The sequence below is a fragment of the Lipotes vexillifer genome, unplaced genomic scaffold (genome assembly GCF_000442215.2).
Source record: "Lipotes vexillifer unplaced genomic scaffold, Lipotes_vexillifer_v1.1 scaffold3, whole genome shotgun sequence".
Lineage (NCBI taxonomy): Eukaryota > Metazoa > Chordata > Mammalia > Artiodactyla > Lipotidae > Lipotes > Lipotes vexillifer.
Genome location: NW_006783631.1, coordinates 2,401,973 through 2,420,563, shown reverse-complemented (window position 1 = coordinate 2,420,563; position 18,591 = coordinate 2,401,973). Strand labels below are relative to the sequence as shown.

At 39.7% G+C, this 18,591-nt stretch overlaps 1 protein-coding gene across 1 annotated transcript in view; it reads right to left on the bottom strand.

Annotated features, from left to right (window-relative positions):
- Nucleotides 1-18,271, bottom strand: part of INSIG2 (insulin induced gene 2) — a 27,878-nt gene extending 9,607 nt beyond the window's left edge. Inside the window, exons 1-2 of the mRNA XM_007456350.1 lie at nt 18,202-18,271; nt 3,508-3,900 (exon numbers count right to left, since the gene is read on the bottom strand). Coding sequence (XP_007456412.1) covers nt 3,508-3,751 — 244 coding nt within the window. The 5' untranslated portion in view covers nt 3,752-3,900; nt 18,202-18,271. The remainder of the gene's footprint in view (nt 1-3,507; nt 3,901-18,201) is intronic.
- Between the last annotated feature and the right edge of the window lie 320 nt (nt 18,272-18,591).

Here is an 18,591-nt window from a genome sequence, read left to right as displayed (position 1 = left end):
TCAGCAGGTGAGTTTTCTGGAAAGGGCTTTCTAATCAAAGGAAAGCATTTGAGGAAAAGCACAGACAACAGAAAATACCTGGTATCATCTGGAAACTGGAAACTTTAGGCGGAAAGGGAGTTTCGGGTCCAGAAAGAGTCTGAGAAGGATACAAGTTGGCGGGGGCCATATCACAGAGACTTGCCCCACAGTCACTGGGAAAATAACACCATCACACTTGTGCCAGAGAGAGGGCCAATCGTTCTTCCAGCAGTGAGTGTACAACACAGGACAGGAGAGGAGGGACTTGGGGTGCAGGGGGGACAAAATCAGAGGCAGAAAAAGAAAAGACTGAAAATTCCAAGCAGAGCGGTTGAGGGCCTAGACCAAGAAAGAGACAAGGGAGAGATGTAAAACTTGGAAACCAGATGTGGGCAGTGAGAGACAAAGGGAGGAGCCTTCTAAGACTCTCCAGGAATTGGGTGACTGACTGCATGACTCAACAGAAAAGATCTGTTTGTTTTCATTTTTAAATTAGATATTAATTTGACTCGTGATTTGTTAGTCAACTTCTCCGGTTATTTTATCCACACAATCTTTTTTCTCCTATTTATTCTTCAGAGAGATTCCTTTGTATCTCTCAATCACATTCAAGAGGTTCTTAATTCCAATTCCAATGCACTGCACACGTAAAGAAGTTAACCAACTTGAAACACCACACATTATTAAACTAAAAATAGAGAACCAGGAAAAGGAAAATGGGATCAAAAGGAGTTTATCAGAGTTCTCTACTAGTTGTCCCTCCAGAAGCACCACTAGCAAATTTTCCAGCACTGCGTTTACATGCAGAAAGTGGTGATTCTGGAGACCCTCCAGAAGGTAGCTGCTCAGTCTACGAATATTAATTGGACAGGAAAATCAAAGGACAATTATCAGTTTTTCTGATTTAACATGATAATAGCTTTGAAAATGCACAACAACACAAATACACAAAAACATATACATACCACATACACACGCAAACTGTACACACTGTTTCTTACAGCATTTACTTTTTTTCCTTAATATTTTCCCTAAAATTGGAGGGGCAGCAATTATGCAAGAGTCCATTTTCCATCTTTGGCAACTTCCCCAAACCTGGTATCCTCACCCCCACCTACTAAACACCATGACCTACCCAACATCAACAGCAGCGTTAACTGGAATCTCAATTCCCCAAGGCCTCTCTCCTTTCATTTGCTGGGCACCTCATAGAATGCACTGCTTTCAGAAGAAACACTTAAGCAAGAAACGTAAATGCAAATCCTCCACATGAAATGATATGAGGTTAGGTTTGTAAGTGTGACAAGCCTAGAGGCTGGGAGAAGGTAGGAAAGTAGGGACAAAGTGACTAAAATGTAGCATTAACATTACAAGTTTTCCTTCCTAAATGTGAGTTTGTGGCAAAAGTGCCCATATCACAGGCAGAGATGTAACCCCTGTTCCTCTCCATAATAGAGGTAGAATGAAACCTCAGCCAAGTTCTCCTGCCCTAGCCCAGAATGTGTAGCACAGGCCAGTGTACTCTATCCAAGCCTGGCACTTAGTCTGGAAGGTTCAAAAGAGATACCCAATAGAGGGAAGGATGAGTGGCTCCCTCTGCCCCCTTCCCCAGCATGTGATGTTTCACCTAGCCATGCCATTCCTTGGCTCTGGAACCCTGGACTCATTGATATCCTCTCCTTATCTGTTTTCTCATCCCCCCAAAATAGGCACAATGCAAACATCTCACTCCCAACATTGCCCTACAGATCCCTGGGGTTAAGGGATATGGCCAGAACATTAGAAGACATTCAATAAGCAATCATTTCCCTCCCTTGACCTTCCTTTTGTCTATTCTGAAAAGACATGTTCTTCCAAGTCCTGAAAAGCTTCTATTAGTAGCGAGACAGCAGCTCTACCATAGGAGAAAATAAACAAAGACGTAGAAAAAGTCATTGGGAAAACTTTTTTTCTTCTGAACTTAAGTGAAAGAAAGGAAAATACATGAGGACTGGTAGACACAACAGAGCATAATAAAACATAATTTGTGCTTTGTCTGTTTGGACTATGTTGCCTGTTCTCTCAGAGAATAACAACAGCTCTGGGGAAACTAAAGAATCATCACCTTTACAAGTTCTCTTTTAACGGGAATATTGTAATAGTGAGACATCAATATAGGCTGAAACCTTACCACGAAAATGCCCTTCAATCCACCCAATGGGATTATGTAATTGTCCAATAAGTTTCACAAGGTCATTTTAAAATGTCTCACACCTAACTCCTCACTGTTGGCCCTCTAGCTCTAGGACGGAAATCAAGGAGGATCTACATTATATTGCAAGGTAGTTATGTATATTAGGTGTGAGACACCAAATGGACCTTCATAAAAGCACTTTTCTCTCTCAATCAGAATTATCTTCTACCACATGATTATGGCTTCCTTCTATTACTTTATTATATAAAATAGTATCAATCTATTGGTCTCATTAGAAAAAGCTGAAGAGCTATCCATTATGGAAGCTCACCATCAATACAGCATTCTGAAATGCTCCACTTTACCCAATACACACTGTCCACCAAAAACAAGATCTAAATAGGATAATAATGATTTTAAGCAAAGAGAATCTACCTTACTGATCTCTTTAAGAATCTATTATTCTGAATGTATATCTAAAAACAAGATACCAAGAAAAAAAGTATATGCAAAAATCTAAAAAATAACAACATGAAGCTTTAAACTTGAATAAAACTATAGTCAACCTTTGAACAACATGAGGGTACCCTCCATACAATCAAATATCTGTGTATAACTTTACAGTCAGCCCTCTGTATCCACAGTTCCACATCCACAGATTCAACCAACCTCGGACTGTGTAGTACGTATTTATTGAAAAACATCCACACATAAATTCCACCTTATGTTGTTCAAGGGTCGACTGTCTCCATCTTTCAAGTTTTTATCTACTTCAAAAACCAGAGGATAACATACATGTCAAAACCTTAAGACCAAACAGTGATGATGATCAACAAAATAACTTAAAATAAGTTTATATGAGATGGATTGATGAAAGCACAAAATTAAGAGGTTAAAAGCCTCACCCCTAAGAGAATCAAGATTGTTTTTAGGATTGAATTTTTAAAAGTCATATGGGTCAGTCAGATAGAAATCAGACACAAAAGAGTACAAACTCTATGATTCCATTTATATCACATTCTAGAACAGGCAAAAATAATCCAGTGATAGCCTGAGGCTCGGGGTAGGCTGCAAAAGGGCACAGGAGAATTTAGGGGGTAATAGAAATGTTCTATACCTGGATTGTGGTGGTAGTTACATGACTTGTATGTATTTGTCTAAACTCATCAAACTGTTCATTTAAAACAGGTCTATTGCACTCTATTTAAATTACACCTCAATAAAGCTAATTTTTTTAAAGTATTGCCCAGACAATATTGACACTCATTTACCCTAATTCCTTTCTAAGCGTTACAGACATGGCCTTCACGTACCTGAAGCTGTGCCACAGCATGGCGGTACCCACCATGCTGAAGAAAAGATGCTTGCAATCACATCAGGTGGAAAGAGCGTCACATTTCTCTGAATCTGAAGTAAATTTAACACTAATGCAAGAAATACTCCAATAAAAAACAGCACTACTCCTCGAATCATCAAGTTCACAGTTCGGCTAGTGACAGATGAGATATAGGGACCACACTTTTTGGGCCCAGGTGACTGTGTCTTTCCTTCCGCCATGGTTTCATAAGTTCAGTAAGTCAGCAAAAAAATTTTAAAAAGAGGAAGAAGAAATGGCTTCTCAGCTGAAAAGCCAACTGCCTGAACGAAAGCAGATTGGCGTTTCAACAATATTGCATCTCGTCCTAAAATAGGACCTACCAGAAATCCTGCAAGAGATAAGAAAAAAGAAATCAATGTGTCTAATAAATGACTATACAATGTTCCTGATTTCAATACTAATTCATTTTAAAGGCCAAATAATGAATTGACAAGCTTATATATTTATTTAAATTATTTAGTGAATAAGAAGACATTTAAAAAGCATTTTTATATGAAGGATGTAATAAAAAATAAAGTGCTAAATCTATATTTACTAGGACAGAATTAGTGGCCTAAGAGACTAAAAGGTTAGAATAATACTAAAAACAGCTAGCCCCACATCAGTGAAAAAAGCAGAACGGGTTATCTGAGACACTTCTACTAGAAACTGGAAGATCAAAATCCAGGTTTCTGTTTCTTCTACCCAAATCTCCAAGCCCAAGTAACTGATGGGCTTGGAGATTTAGGTAGAAAATTTTACGCTTTACAGAAAATAAATAAATTTATACTTTACAGAAAATCAACATATTCTGACTGAAAATGTTATATTGTTCTCAATAAAATGTGACTTGCTCATGAGGACAATCTCCATAGGGGAATAAAATGACCTCTTTTGATGTTTAATGCTGATATATGTGAATTTCCGCACAAAAATATCTTACAAAAAAACAGACCACCACCCACTCACTCACACATACACCAAGCACAGAAACCAGACCTGACCCGCTGTCACCAGGGCCCGAGTTTTGTCCCACCCCTGCCTTGACCCAGTCTGCCCTTGTTGCAATCATGGGAGCTATTGTGAGAAAGCTGCAGTAGGAAGCAGAAGAAAGCGAGCTAAGAAAATAACGAATAACCTCTTGGCTAGATGCTAAGAAGTTTGATCCACATGGCTAAAACCTAGAACTTTGCAAGTACAATCACTCTAGGTATTCACTCACCCTCTAAACCAAAGTGAACTTTCCTTTGTATATGTTTAAGACAAATAACATTTGAGGCTATCTAGGAGCTGTCCTTTTAACTCTCACAATAACCCTAACAGGTAAGTGCAATTATGTCCATTTTACAGTTGAGGTATGAAAGCAAAGAAAGGTTAAGTCACTCAACCAAGTTTCCAGCCCCAGTAAGAGGGCAAGCTGGGACTCAAATCCATGCAGTCTGTCTGGCTCCAAAGCCCTCATTCATATCATTATTATGTTCAGCCTCCCAAATTGTTACATGTTGCCCTAAATTCTTTTTCTATGAATACTTTTTTTGAAGTGGGAAACTATTATACAGACTATTTTCATAACTTACCATTATCCCACCTAACAATATATCATGGGATATTTCCTTTGAATCTCTAAGTATTTTATTTAAACCTTTACTATGGCACTTCTTACAGGTACCTTATGATGATATGTATAGTTGCTTTACAGATTACAAAACTTCTATGTAGGTCTTATTCACTATCAAGTTTTCGCTGTGCCTACATACCCAGACAGGTACGTGCCTAGCTCATAGTGGTAGCTCTACATATTCATATTTGTTTCATTAAATTAGGTTAACTCTTTTTGAATCAAAGTATATTGGGTTAAGCAGGCCTTTTTTTTTTTTAACATCTTTATTGGTGCATAATTGCTTTACGATGCTGTGCTAGTTTCTGCTTTATAACAAAGTGAATCATCTATACATATACATATATTCCCATATCTCCTCCCTCCCACCCTCCCTATCCCACCCCTCTAGGTGGTCACAAAGCACCAAGCTGATCTCCCTGTGCTATGCGGCTGCTTCCCACTACCTATTTTACATTTGGTAGTGTACATAAGTCCATGACACTCTCTCACTTGGTCCCAGCTTACCCTTCCCCCTCCACATGTCCTCAAGTCCATTCCCTACATCTTCATCTTTATTCCTGTCCTGCCCATAGGTTCTGAAGAACGTTTATTTATTTATTTTTTTAGATTCCATATATACGTGTTAGCCTATGGTATTTTATTTTTCTCGTTCTGACTTACTTCACTCTGTACAACAGACTCCTGGTCCATCCACCTCACTACAAATAATTCAATTTTGTTTCTTTTTATGGCCTAGTAATATTCCATTGTATATATGTGCCACATCTTCTTTATCCACTCATCTGTCGATGGACACTTAGGTTGCTTCCATGTCCTGCTATTGTAAATAGAGCTGCAATGAACATTGTGGTACATGACTCTTTTTGAATTATGGTTTTCTCAGGGTATATGCCCAGTAATGGGATTGCTGGGTCATATGGTAGTTCTATTTGTAGTTTTTTAAGGAACCTCCATATTGTTCTCCATAGTGGCTGTATCAATTTACATTCCCACCAACAATGCAACAGGGTTCCCTTTTCTCCACAACCTCTCCAGCATTTATTGTTTGTAGATTTTTTGATGATGGCCATTCTGACCAGTGTGAGGTGATACCTCATTTTAGTTTTGATTTGCATTGCTCTAATGATTAATGATGCTGAGCATCCTTTCATGTATTTGTTGGCGATCTGCATATCTTCTTGGGAGAAATGTATATTTAGGTCTTCTGCCCATTTTTGTAGTGGGTTGTTTGTTTTTTTGATACTGAGCTGCATGAGCTGTTTATAAAGTTTGGAGATTAATCCTTTGTCAGCTGCTTCACTTGCAAATACCTTCTCTCATTCTGAGGGTGGTCTTTTCGTTTTGTTTATGCTTTCCTTTGCTGTGCGAAAGCTTTTAAGTTTCATTAGGTCCCATTTGTTTATTTTTGTTTTTATTTTCATTTCTCTAGGAGGTGGGTCAAAAAGATCTTGCTGTGATTTATGTCACTGAGTGTTCTGCCTATGTTTTCCTCTAAGAGTTTTATAATGGCTGGCCTTACATTTAGGTCTTTAATCCATCTGGAGTTTATTTTTGTATATGGTGTTAGGGAGTGTTCTAATTTCATTCTTTTACATGTACCTGTCTGGTTTTCCCAGCACCACTTCTTGAAGAGCCTGTCTTTTCTCCACTGTATATTCTTGCCTCCTTTATCAAAAATAAGGTGACCATATGTGTGTGGGTTTATCTCTGGGCTTCCTATACTGTTTCATTGATCTGTATTTCTATTTTTGTGCCAGTACCATACTGTCTTGATTACTGTAGCTTTGTATTATAGTCTGAAGTCCAGGAGCTTGATTCCTCCAGCTCCGTTTTTCTTTCTCAAGATTGCTTTGGCTACTCAGGGTCTTCTGTGTATCCATACAAATTGTGAAATTCATTCTAGTTCTGTGAAAAATGCCATTGGTAGTTTGATAAGGATTGCACTGAATCTGTAGATTGCGTTGGGTAGTATAGTCATTTTCACAGTGTTGATTCTTCCAATCCAAGAACATGGCATATCTCTCCATCTATTTCTATCAACTTTAATTTCTTTCATCAGTGTCTTATAGTTTTCTGTATGCAGGTCTTTGTCTCCTTAGGTAGGTGTATTCCTATGTATTCTATTTTTTTAGTTGCAGTGGTAAATGGGAGTGTTTCCTTAATTTCTCTTCAGATTTTTCATCATTAGTGCATAGGAATGCAAGAGATTTCTGTGCATTAATTTTATAGCCTGATACTCTACCAAATTCATTGATTAGCTCTACTAGTTTTTCTGGTAGCATCTTTAGGATCCTCTATGTATAGTATCATATTATCTGCGAACAGTGACAGCTTTACTTCTTCTTTTCCAAGTTGGATTCCTTTTACTTCTTTTTCTTCTCTGATTGCTGTGGCTAAAACTTCCAAAACTATGTTGAATAAGAGTGGTGAGAGTGGACAACCTTCTCTTGTTCCTGATCTTAGAGGAAATGGTTTCAGTTTTTCACCATGGAGAACAATGTTGGCTGTGGATTTGTCATATATGGCCTTTATTATGTTGAGGCAACCTCCCTCTATGCCTACTTTCTGGAGGGTTTTATCATGAATGGGTGTTGAATTTTGTCCAAAGGTTTTTCTGCCTCTATTGAGAGGATCGTATGGTTTTTCTCCTTCAATTTGTTAATATGGTTTATCACATTGATAGTTTGCATATATTGAAGAACCCTTGCATTTCTGGGGTAAACCCCACTTGATCATGCTGTATGATCCTTTTAATGTGCTATTGGATTCTGTTTGCTAGCATTTTGTTGAGAATTTTTGGATCTATGTTCATCAGTGACATTGGCCTGTAGTTTTCTTTGTGACATCTTGGATTTTGGTATCAGGGTGATGATGGCATCATAGAATGAGTTTGAGAGTGTTCCTCCCTCTGCTATATTTTGGAAGAGTTTGAGGACAGATGTTAGCTCTTATCTAAATGTTTGACAGAATTCACCTGTGAAGCCATCTGGTCCTGGGCTTTTGTTTGTTGGAAGATTTTTAATCACAGTCTCAATTTCAGTCCTTGTGATTGGTCTGTGTATATTTCCTATTTCTTCCTGGTTCAGTCTGGGAAGGTTGTGCTTTTCTTAGAATTTGTCCATTTCTTCCAGGCTGTCCATTTTATTAGCATACAGTTGCTTGTAGTAATCTCTCATGATCCTTTGTATTTCTGCAGTGTCAGCTGTTACTTCTCCTTTTTCATTTCTAATTCTATTGATTTGAGTCTTCTCCCTTTTTTTCTTGATGAGTCTGGCTAATAGTTTGTCAATTTTGTTTATCTTCTCAAAGAACCAGTTTTTAATTTTACTGATCTTTGCTATTGTTTCTTCATTTCTTTTTCATTTATTTCTGATCTGGTCTTTATGATTTCTTTCCTTCTGCTAACTTTTGGGGTTTTTTGTTCTTCTTTCTCTAATTGCTTTAGGTGTAAGGTTAGGTTGTTTATTTGAGATGTTTCTTGTTTCTAGAGGTAGGATTGTATTGCTATAAACTTCCCTCTTAGAACTGCTTTTGCTGCTTCCCATAGGTTTTAGCTCATCGTGTTTTCATTGTCATTTGTTTCTAGGTATTTTTTAATTTCCTCTTTGATTTCTTCAGTGATCTCTTGGTTATTTAGTAGTGTACTGTTTAACCTCCATGTGTTGGTATTTTTTACAGAATTTTTCCTGCAATTGATACCTAGTCTCATAGCATTGTGGCCAGAAAAGATACTTGATATGATTTCAATTTTCTTAAATTTACCAAGGCTTGATTTGTGACCCAAGATATGATCTAACCTGGAGAATGTTCCATGAGCACTTGAGAATAAAGTGTATTCTGTTGTTTTTGGATGGAATGTCTTATAAATATCAATTAAGTCCATCTTGTTTAATATATCATTTAAAGCTTGTGTTTCCTTATTGATTTTCATTTTGGGTGATCTGTCCACTGGTGAAATTGGGGTGTTAAAGTCCCCTACTATGATTGTGTTACTGTCAATTTCCCCTTTTTATGTCTGTTAGCATTTGCCTTGCATATTGAGCTGCTCCCATGTTGGGTGCATAAATATTTACAATTGTTATATCTTCTTCTTGGATTGATGCCTTGATCATTATGTACTGTCCTTCTGTGTCTCTTGTAATAGTCTTTGTTTTAAAGTCTATTTTGTCTCATATGAGAATTGCTACTGCAGCTTTCTTTTGATTTCCATTTGCATGGAACATCTTTTTCCATCCCCTCACTTTCAGTCTGTATGTGTCCCTAGGTCTGAAGTGGGTCTCCTGTAGACAACATATATACAGGTCTTGTTTTTGGATCCATTCAGCTAGTCTATGTCTTTTGGTTGGAGCATTTAATCCATTTACATTTAAGGTGCTTATCGATATGTATTTTCCTTTACCATATTCTTAATTGTTTGAGTTTGTTATTGTAGGTTTTTTCCTTCCCTCGTGTTTCCGGCCTGGAGAAGTTCCTTTAGCATTTGTTGGAAAGCTGGTTTGGTGGTGCTGAATTTTCTTAGCTTTTGCTTGCCTGTAAAGATTTTAATTTCTCTGTCGAATCTGAATGAGATCTTTCTGGGTAGACTAATCTTGGTTGTAGGTTTTTCCCTTTCATCACTTTAAATATGTGCTGCCACTCCCTTTTGTGCTGAAACTCCCTTGCAGAGTTTCTGCTGAAAGATCAGTTGTTAACCTTATGGGGATTCCCTTGTATGTTAACTGTTGCTTTTCCCTTGCTGCTTTTAATAGTTTTTCTTTGTATTTAATTGTTGATAGTTTGATTAATATGTGTCTTGGTGTGTTTCCCCTTCGATTTATCCTGTATGGGCCTCTCTGAGCTTCCTGGACTTGACTATTTCCTTTCCCATATTAGGGAAGTTTTCAACTATAATCTCTTCAAATATTTTCTCAGTCCCTTTCTTTTTCTCTTCTTCTTCTGGGACCCCTATAACTCGAATGTTGGTGCATTTGATGTTGTCCCAGAGGTCTCTGAGACTGTCCTCCATTCTTTTCATTCTTTTTTCTTTATTCTGCTCTGTGGTAGTTATTTCCACTACTTTATCTTCCAGGTCACTTATCCGTTCTTCAGCCTCAGTTATTCTGCTATTGATTCCTTCTAGAGAATTTTAAATTTCATTTATTGTGTTGTCCATCAGCGTTTGTTTGCTCTTTAGTTCTTCTGGGTCCTTGTTAAAAGTTTCTTGTATTTTCTCCATTCTATTTCCAAGATTTTGGATCATCTTTACTATCATTACTCTGAATTCTTTTTCAGGTAGACTGCCTATTTCCTCTTCATTTTTTTGGTCTGGTGGGTTTTTACCTTGCTCCTTCATCTGCTGCGTGTTTCTCTGTCTTCTCATTTTGCTTAACTTACTGTGTTTGGGGTCTCCTTTTCATAGCCTTCAGATTCATAGTTCCTGTTGTTTTTGATGTCTGCCCCCAGTGGCTAAGGTTGGTTCAGTGGGTTGTGTAGGCTTCCTGGTGGAGGTGACTGGTGCCTGTATTCTGGTGGATGAGGTTGGATCTTGTCTTTCTGGTGGGCAGAACCGCGAGGCACCCCTATAATTCTAATGTTGGAGCGTTTAGTGTCCCAGAGGTCTCTGAGACTGTCCTCAATTATTTTCTTTCTTTTTTCTTTATTCTGCTCTGCAGTAGTTATTTGCACTATTTTTTCTTCCAGGTCACTTCTCTATTCTTCTACCTCAGTTATTCTGCTATTGTTTCCTTTTAGAGAATATTTAATTTCATTTATTGTGTTGTTCATCATTGTCTGTTTGTTCTTTAGTTCTTCTAGGTCCTTGTTAAATGTTTCTTCTATTTTCTCCATTCTATTTCCAAGATTTTGGATCATCTTTACTATCATTACCCTGAATTCTTTTTCAGGTAGACTGCCTGTTTCCTCTTCATTTGTTTGGTTTGGTGGGTTTTTACCTTGCTCCTTCATCTGCTGCGTATTCCTCTGTCTTCTCATTTTGCTTAACTTAGTGTGTTTGGGGTCTCCTTTTCATAGGCTGCAGGTTCATAGTTCCTGTTGTTTTTGGTGTCTGCCCCCAGTGGGTAAGGTTAGTTCAGTGGGTGAAGGGGACTGGTATCTGTGGCCTGGTGGATGAGGCAATCTGGATCTTGTCTTTCTGGTGGGCAGGACCGCATCCAGTAGTGTGTTTTGGGGTGTCTGTGACCTTACAATGATTTTAGGCAGCCTCTCTGCTAATGGGTGGGGCTGTGTTCCTGTCTTGTTAGTTGCTTGGCATAGGGTGTCCAGCACTATAGCTTGTTGGTCGTTGAGTGGAGCTGGGTCTTAGGATTGAGTTGGAGATCTCTGGGAGAGCTTTCTCTGTTTGATATTACGTAGAGCCGGGAGGTCTCTGATAGACCAATGTCCTGAACTCGGCTCTCCCACCTCAGAGGCAAAGGCCTCACACCTGGCCGGAGCACCAAGACCCTGTCAGCCACATGGCTCAGAAGCAAAGGGAGAAAAATAAAAAGAACAAATAATACTAAAATAAAATAAAGTTATAAATATAAAATTATTTTTTAAATTATTAAAAATAAAAAAAATTAAAAAGGAAGGAAAAAAAAGAAAGGAAGAGAGCAACCAAACCAAAAAAATCCACTAATGATAACAAGCGCTCAAAACTATCCAAAAAAAAAAAAAAAAAGCAGACAGACAGAACCCTAGGACAAATGGTAAAAGCAAAGCTATACAGACAAAATCACACAAAGAAGCATACACACTCACAAAAAGAGAAACAGGATAAAAATATATATATATATATATATATATATGTAAAAAAAAAAAAAATGGAAGAGAGCAACCAAATCAATAAACAAATCTACCAATGACCATAAACTCTAAATACTAAACAAGATAAACATAAAAACAGAAACAAATTAGATGCAGAAAACAAACCCCAAGCCTACAGCTGATCCCAAAATCCACCAACTCAATTTTGGGATGATTCGTTGTCTATTCAGGTACTCCACAGATGCAGGGTACATCAAGTTGATTGTGGAGATTAAATCCACTGCTCCTGAGGTTGCATGGAGAAATTTCCCTTTCTCTTCTTTGTTCGCACAGCTCCTGGGGTTCAGCTTTGGACTTGGCTCCTCCTCTGCATGTAGGTCTGCTGAGGGGGGTCTGTTCTTTGCTCAGAAAGGACGGGGTTAAAATAGCAGCTGATTAGGGGGCTCTGGCTCACTCAGGCCGGTGGGGCAGAGAGGCGTATGGAATGTGGGACGAGCCTGCAGCGGTAGAGGCCAGCATGACATTGCAACAGCCTGGGGTGTGCTGTGTGTTCTCCCAGGGAAGCTGTTCCTGGATCACGGGACCCTGGCAGTGGCGGGCTGCACAGGCTCCTGGGAGAGAAGGAGTGGATAGTGACCTGTGCTTGCACACAGGCTTCTTGGTGGCTGCAGCAGCAGCCTTAGCATTTCATGCCTGTCTCTGGGGTCTGTGCTGACAGCCACGGCTCGCGACCATCTCTGGAGCTCATTTAGGCAGTGCTCTGAATCCCCTCTCCTCGCGCACCCTGAAACAACGGTCTCTTGCCTCTTAGGCAGTTCCAGACCTTTTCCCGGACTCCCTCCTGGCTAGCTGTGCACACTAGCCCACTTCAGGCTGTGTTCACGCAGCCAACCCCAGTTCTCTCCCTGGGATCTGACCTCCGAAACCCGAGCCTCAGCTCCCAGCCCCCGCCCTCCCCGGCGGGTGAGCAGACAAGCCTCTCAGGCTGGTTGGTGAGTGCTGGTCGCACCAATCCTCTGTGCGGGAATCTCTCCACTTTGCCCTCCGCACCCCTGTTGCTGCGCTCTCCTCGGTGGCTCCAAAGCTCTCCCCCCTCGCCGACCGCCCGTCTCTGCCAGTGAAAGGGCTTCCTAGTGTGTGGAAACATTTCCTCCTTCACAATTCCCTCCCAGAGGTGCAGGTCCTGTCCCTATTCTTTTGTCTCTATATTTTCTTTTTTCTTTTGCCCTACCCAGGTCCATGGGGAGTTTCTTGCCTTTTGGGAAGTCTGAGGTCTTCTGCCAGCATTCAGTAGGTGTTCTGTAGGAGTTGTTCCACATGTAGATGTATTTCTGATGTATCTGTGGGGAGGAAGGTGATCTCCATGTCTTACTCCTCTGCCATCTTGAAGGTCTCTCCTAAGCAGGCCTTTTGGAAGGTGAACCTAACCTAGCACTTAATCATCTTTAAAATATATGTCCTCTAAGCTTCCAAGTTTCAAACTACCTTATAAATGAATTTTGGGAACAAAACCCATGTGTAAACTGGAGGGAGGGGTGGGGGTGTTGAGTTTAGAAATAATCAGTATGAAAATGAGAACATCTGTAAGCACTAGTAACTTTCACAGCCTATCAGTTCCACATAATAAACAGAAACAATAGACTTTTTTACTGTGCCTCTACCACACTCAAAGCTCTGTGCCCAACACCCAAGGGGGGAATTTTATCCTCCATCTCACAAACCTACTTACTGTACAACGTCACTGAGCTCTATAGCTTAGCAGCCTTGAGAAAACAGTACATATTATAGCTGATTCATAGGAAAATATATTCTAAACACCTACTGAAAATCCTAGAAAACATAGAAAACATCTCCCCTTGACCTGGTCTTGCAGACTATTCCTTGCTGTGGTATCCAGCATGTCAGCATGTCACGTGTTCTACAGTGTTCAGTATCTACAGAATTCATCATCATCATTATCATCATGACACAGCACCCATTTATGGAGGGCCTACTCCATGCCAGGCATATAGTAACTCTAATCTTCAAAATAATGCTAAAGGTAGGTATTATCATCCACATTTTACAAATGAAGATATAAAGTCAAAGAGACTTAACAACTTGCCTATGGTCACATGACATGTATTAGAACTGGAATTGTACCTTACATCTGACTGATGCCAAAACCCATCCTCTTTCCTCTAAAACTTGAGTCCCATTCCAGCCCAACTCCTTAGACTTCTTTTTTGGCATCCCCTGTAGAAGGGGATTTGGTTACTGAAAAGATGGACAGACACTGGAAAACAATCTTAACTGTAAATATTCTCAAGGTACTAATGTAAATTAATGTCCAAGCAGAAAGACCATAAGAATAAATGTACAAACACCTTGAAATTTTCTTTAAAAGTACTAGATCCAGGAGTAAAAATATGTATTAAAGAAAAAAATCATATGGCCAACTTACATACAGTATTAGACCAAGAGTTGACTCCTCATTTCCCAAACTTCAGCAGACACAGCAATACCCCCCGCTTTCTGCTATTAAAACAGCTACTAGAGGACAAACAGTAAATACACATTTTAAGTAACCCAAATTGCTCTAGTATATCTAGTAAATTGTTTCTGTCTGTGAATTTTTCCAAAAGGGAATTTTATGTTGAATAATATTTTTAAAAGAACAAAACAGCTTCAGTTTTAAAAAGCTATTCTGGTGTGGTAGGTCCCATCTCACATCACTCACCAGTGTTTGTCAAAGGGCACTGGCATTTTGGGCAGGGCGATTTCTTGTTGTTTGGTACTGCCCTAAGCATTGAAAAACATTTAGCAGCCCTGGCTCGTGCCCACTAAATGCCAGTGCACGCCCCCTCCCTGCTCTGAGATAACCAAACATAGCCTTACGTGTTTCCAAATTCCCACAGAGAGGCAACGTTCTCCCACTGAGAGACACCGATTGCTAGACTCTTTCCGCATTCTATTTCCAGGCTGCTAGAGACTTTCTACAATGTTTATTTATGTAATTCTGCCACAGCTGTTTACTCAACCTTTCTGAAAGTGCTTGTTTATAGTTTCCTACTTCACCCCAAAAGTTGTCTTTAAAAATAACACAACACTTGTTTCATGTTTACTTGAATAAGATTTTTAAGCTATTTTTTAAGTCCAAAAAGCTAATTTTGTGACTACATAATAATACAATACTATATAATTACTGGAGACAAAAATAAAAGTTAAAATGCTTTAGAATCACAGTATCCTAGAATGTAAGAAATGGAAGGGAATTGGGAGTTCATCTCTTCCAGGGGCTATGTGAGTCTGATGTAAAACAAAACCAAAAAAGTTGTGGAAATGTGCATTTTTCTGGTTAGGGAGTTGGACATTTTTATATCAAGTACTTAAAAAGTTCATGATCCAAAAGAAGTTAAGAACCAGTGATCTGTTTCCTGGCAAAGCAAATGAGACCCAAAGTGGTTAAGTGAAGTGACAAGATCAAGAATGTATACTACTGGGTCTTGCTACGAGAAACATGTAAAGTGAACTCCTAGAAATGGCCAGACTGACTCATCAAAGGGGTAAAAAATTCCACAAGACCATTCATCGCCTACTATGCAACAAATAAGTTCCTAAATAAAGCATGTTGTTTATAATAGTCACACATTAGGGGAATAGGTTATTTTAAAGTGAAAGCTCTTGGAATAAGTATCCCTAATTTGTTTGTTTTCAAGTTTGGTTTTCTGATTATGTATTGATAATATCTTCCTAGAGCATATCTATACCTTTAAATGTTACTGTTACATCAGCAATAAATTCAATTCTCAAAAAATTTTTTAAAACCCATATTTGAAAAAGTTAGATTACCCAAGAAATAATTTTCTTATCAGGGAAGAAGTCTCTGGTATAAAGATACCATTTAAAAGACAATATCTCAATAGATCCTCAACAATAATCCTAGTAAGTAGGCAGGTGTTTTTAATCCTTAATCTTTTGATTTTACAAAATAAAATAGGTTAAGTAACTTTCTGAGATTATAAAACTGTTGCCAGGTAGTACCAGGACGAGCCCCAAGCACTCTGACTCCATGTCCAGAGTATTTCCCATTTCACAACTGCCTTTTCTACAAACACCATACGGAAACAATTTAAATGCCACAAAATAAGCCGTTTTCAAAGCCATGTTGATAAACTACTGTTAATACCAAAATAATACTTTTTTTTTTTCAAAAACTGACAAAGAAGAAACTTCCATAGAACATGAAAAATTCTACCTTGAGCCCTGACCTACAATTTCTATAAAGTACGTTACTGAACAAAAAGAAAAATAGTTCAAATAGTTTGGATAGATAATAACAAATCATCAAAACTGGAAAAACATTTTTCCCAGTCTATGGCTTCCTGTCAATGGATTATTATTACCTTTAGGTAAATAAAATAAGTGATTCTCAGCTTTGTGGATGAAAATCAAAGTTTACATTTGCCACTGAAACAACTTCCAGGCAACAGGCATTTGAAAACAAGCATACAAACAAAATCTCCTTAAGAACTGATTAAGTACCAATTGTATTTTAACAATTGCAACACCCCCAAAACCAAACAAGATCATTTCTCTTCAAAGGAAGAGCAGTCACAGAATTATGTTTACTCCTTCAGATTACCTGTCTCTTCAGGTGCTTAGGTCAGAAAGGCTACTAAATAATAAAATTAAATTACAACCTCACATCTTTTTTATCCTATGCTCTTGTAATTAGAATGGCATTCTCAAAATAGAATAAGCATTACAGTTAGGAAAAACACACTTAAGTCAATTAAACTCTCCTTAAATAAAAGCACACAAATGTGAATCATAGGCTATGGACGCTAAAAACTTCTAGGAAGAAAAACATGTTTGCCTTGAAGACCCTGCAACTCATCTTTCCTGTCAACATTTAAACCCAAACACAGAAACCATTAAGCAAGCAACATCTGCATCCCATTATTGCTTTTAAATGACAAATCTCAATTCCTAAAAAGGTTACTCCATCGTTTGAGAATAATTTTCTGATAACAATGAAAACAAGCTCTGTCATTAAATTTCTAAATTGTATTTTATCCTTTCCTTTTCAGTCCACCACACATAAAAGCAACAGTTGTCAGTTTAAAAAGAATCAACCTCTTTCCCAAATAAATGTACATGATTCACAGCTTCCTCACTTTATATCAGGTATGTACTGAGAACTATAACAAAACACACTACTCAACGTAATGTCCAGAGAAAGAATAAAAGGAGGAAACAGGAAGAGTACGGGGCTGTTCTCTGGGGGGCCCCTATTAGTGGGGGCATCCCTTCATTCATTTTTCACTCAGTGGTTCCCTATCAGGGCCAAACCCCAAAGTTGGAAGATACAACCTAGCCTCTGCCAGACTGCCTTCATTCCTCCTGCACCCAAGACAGGAGCTCGTCTCCCTCCCCCAGCCCCCACAATCCTCAGCTCCATTGCAATAGTGATCCCGGCCAGTCTCAGTGCCCCAGCTGTCAAGACTATTCATTCCTTCTTGAAGCATTTTCTCAATAATCCTACAAAATAGTCAGCTCTCCCTGGTATATTTCCCTAGACTATCTAGCTAACGCCATACTTCACTTTTTGCCAATGTTAACTGGACAAGGGTCACTATCACTTAAGTTTTATCCACACTGCTTTCCTCTACCAGATTGCCAATCCCCACTGACCAACCCTAAAATCCCAGAAACTATCACCAACCGACTTCTAGGTCCTGAAAAGAGTTATCTTTGTCTTTACCATACACCTACTCCAGAGATTTCCAATTCCAATCCAAAATGAGAAGTCCCACTCCTCAACCCAATATCAACATACCTTTTGGCGGGTTCTAAGCATTCTACAATACCTACCTTTTCGGATCCTTCCCCCTCCCAAGCCTGAGTCTGGTCTCCCTGGCTACGAGTCTGCCAAGTCCTGACAGCTCTATGCTAGACAGCCCGCCGACCTCCACCCCATCAGATCTCCGGGGTCGCCCTTCCCGCCGTCCTCCAGCCTTCTTTCCGCTCGGACACTCTTCCACTGTCCGGGGAGCCTCGGCCTCTCCTAGTCCCTCTCCCCGACCCAGGTGTCCCCTTCCGGATCTCGCCGACCCTTCTCCAGGTTAAGCGGAGCCCCTCGCCTTTCAGGCCCCATCTGTGGTCCTGGCTCCTCGTACTTGCCAGCAGTGTTCCCAGGCTGCAAAAACGCAAGCGGCTCCTCTTCCCGAGGGCCACCACCTTCCTCAGGCCCCTTCCCTCAGCACCAAGTCCACCGCGCTTCCCCGGGGAATCCCAACTCACCCCCGCCTCCGCCATCTTCTGGGACCGGCCCCCACGCCCCTCCGCCGCTTCCTCCTCCCCTCCCACAACTCCGCCCGAGCTCCACTGCGCCTGTGCGGCCGACGCGGATACGCTCGGACGATCGGGGCAGAAGAACTTCCGGTTCCTACCGGCGCCAAGTAGTGGGCCCGTGAGCCGGGGCAAAAGGACTTCCGGTCTCCGCGAGGGTAGCGGCCGGCTGTAGGCGTGGACTGTCGAGTGGTGAAAGGCTGGTAGATCCCCTGTTGTTTGCTGACCGGGCAGTCGTCGTTTTTACTGGTACATTTATTAATGAAAATTGAAGGAGAAATTAAATTTGCAACAAAATGCATCTAAGCAAGTATTTGTATGGCCTTTCTTGTTTTCTCTAAT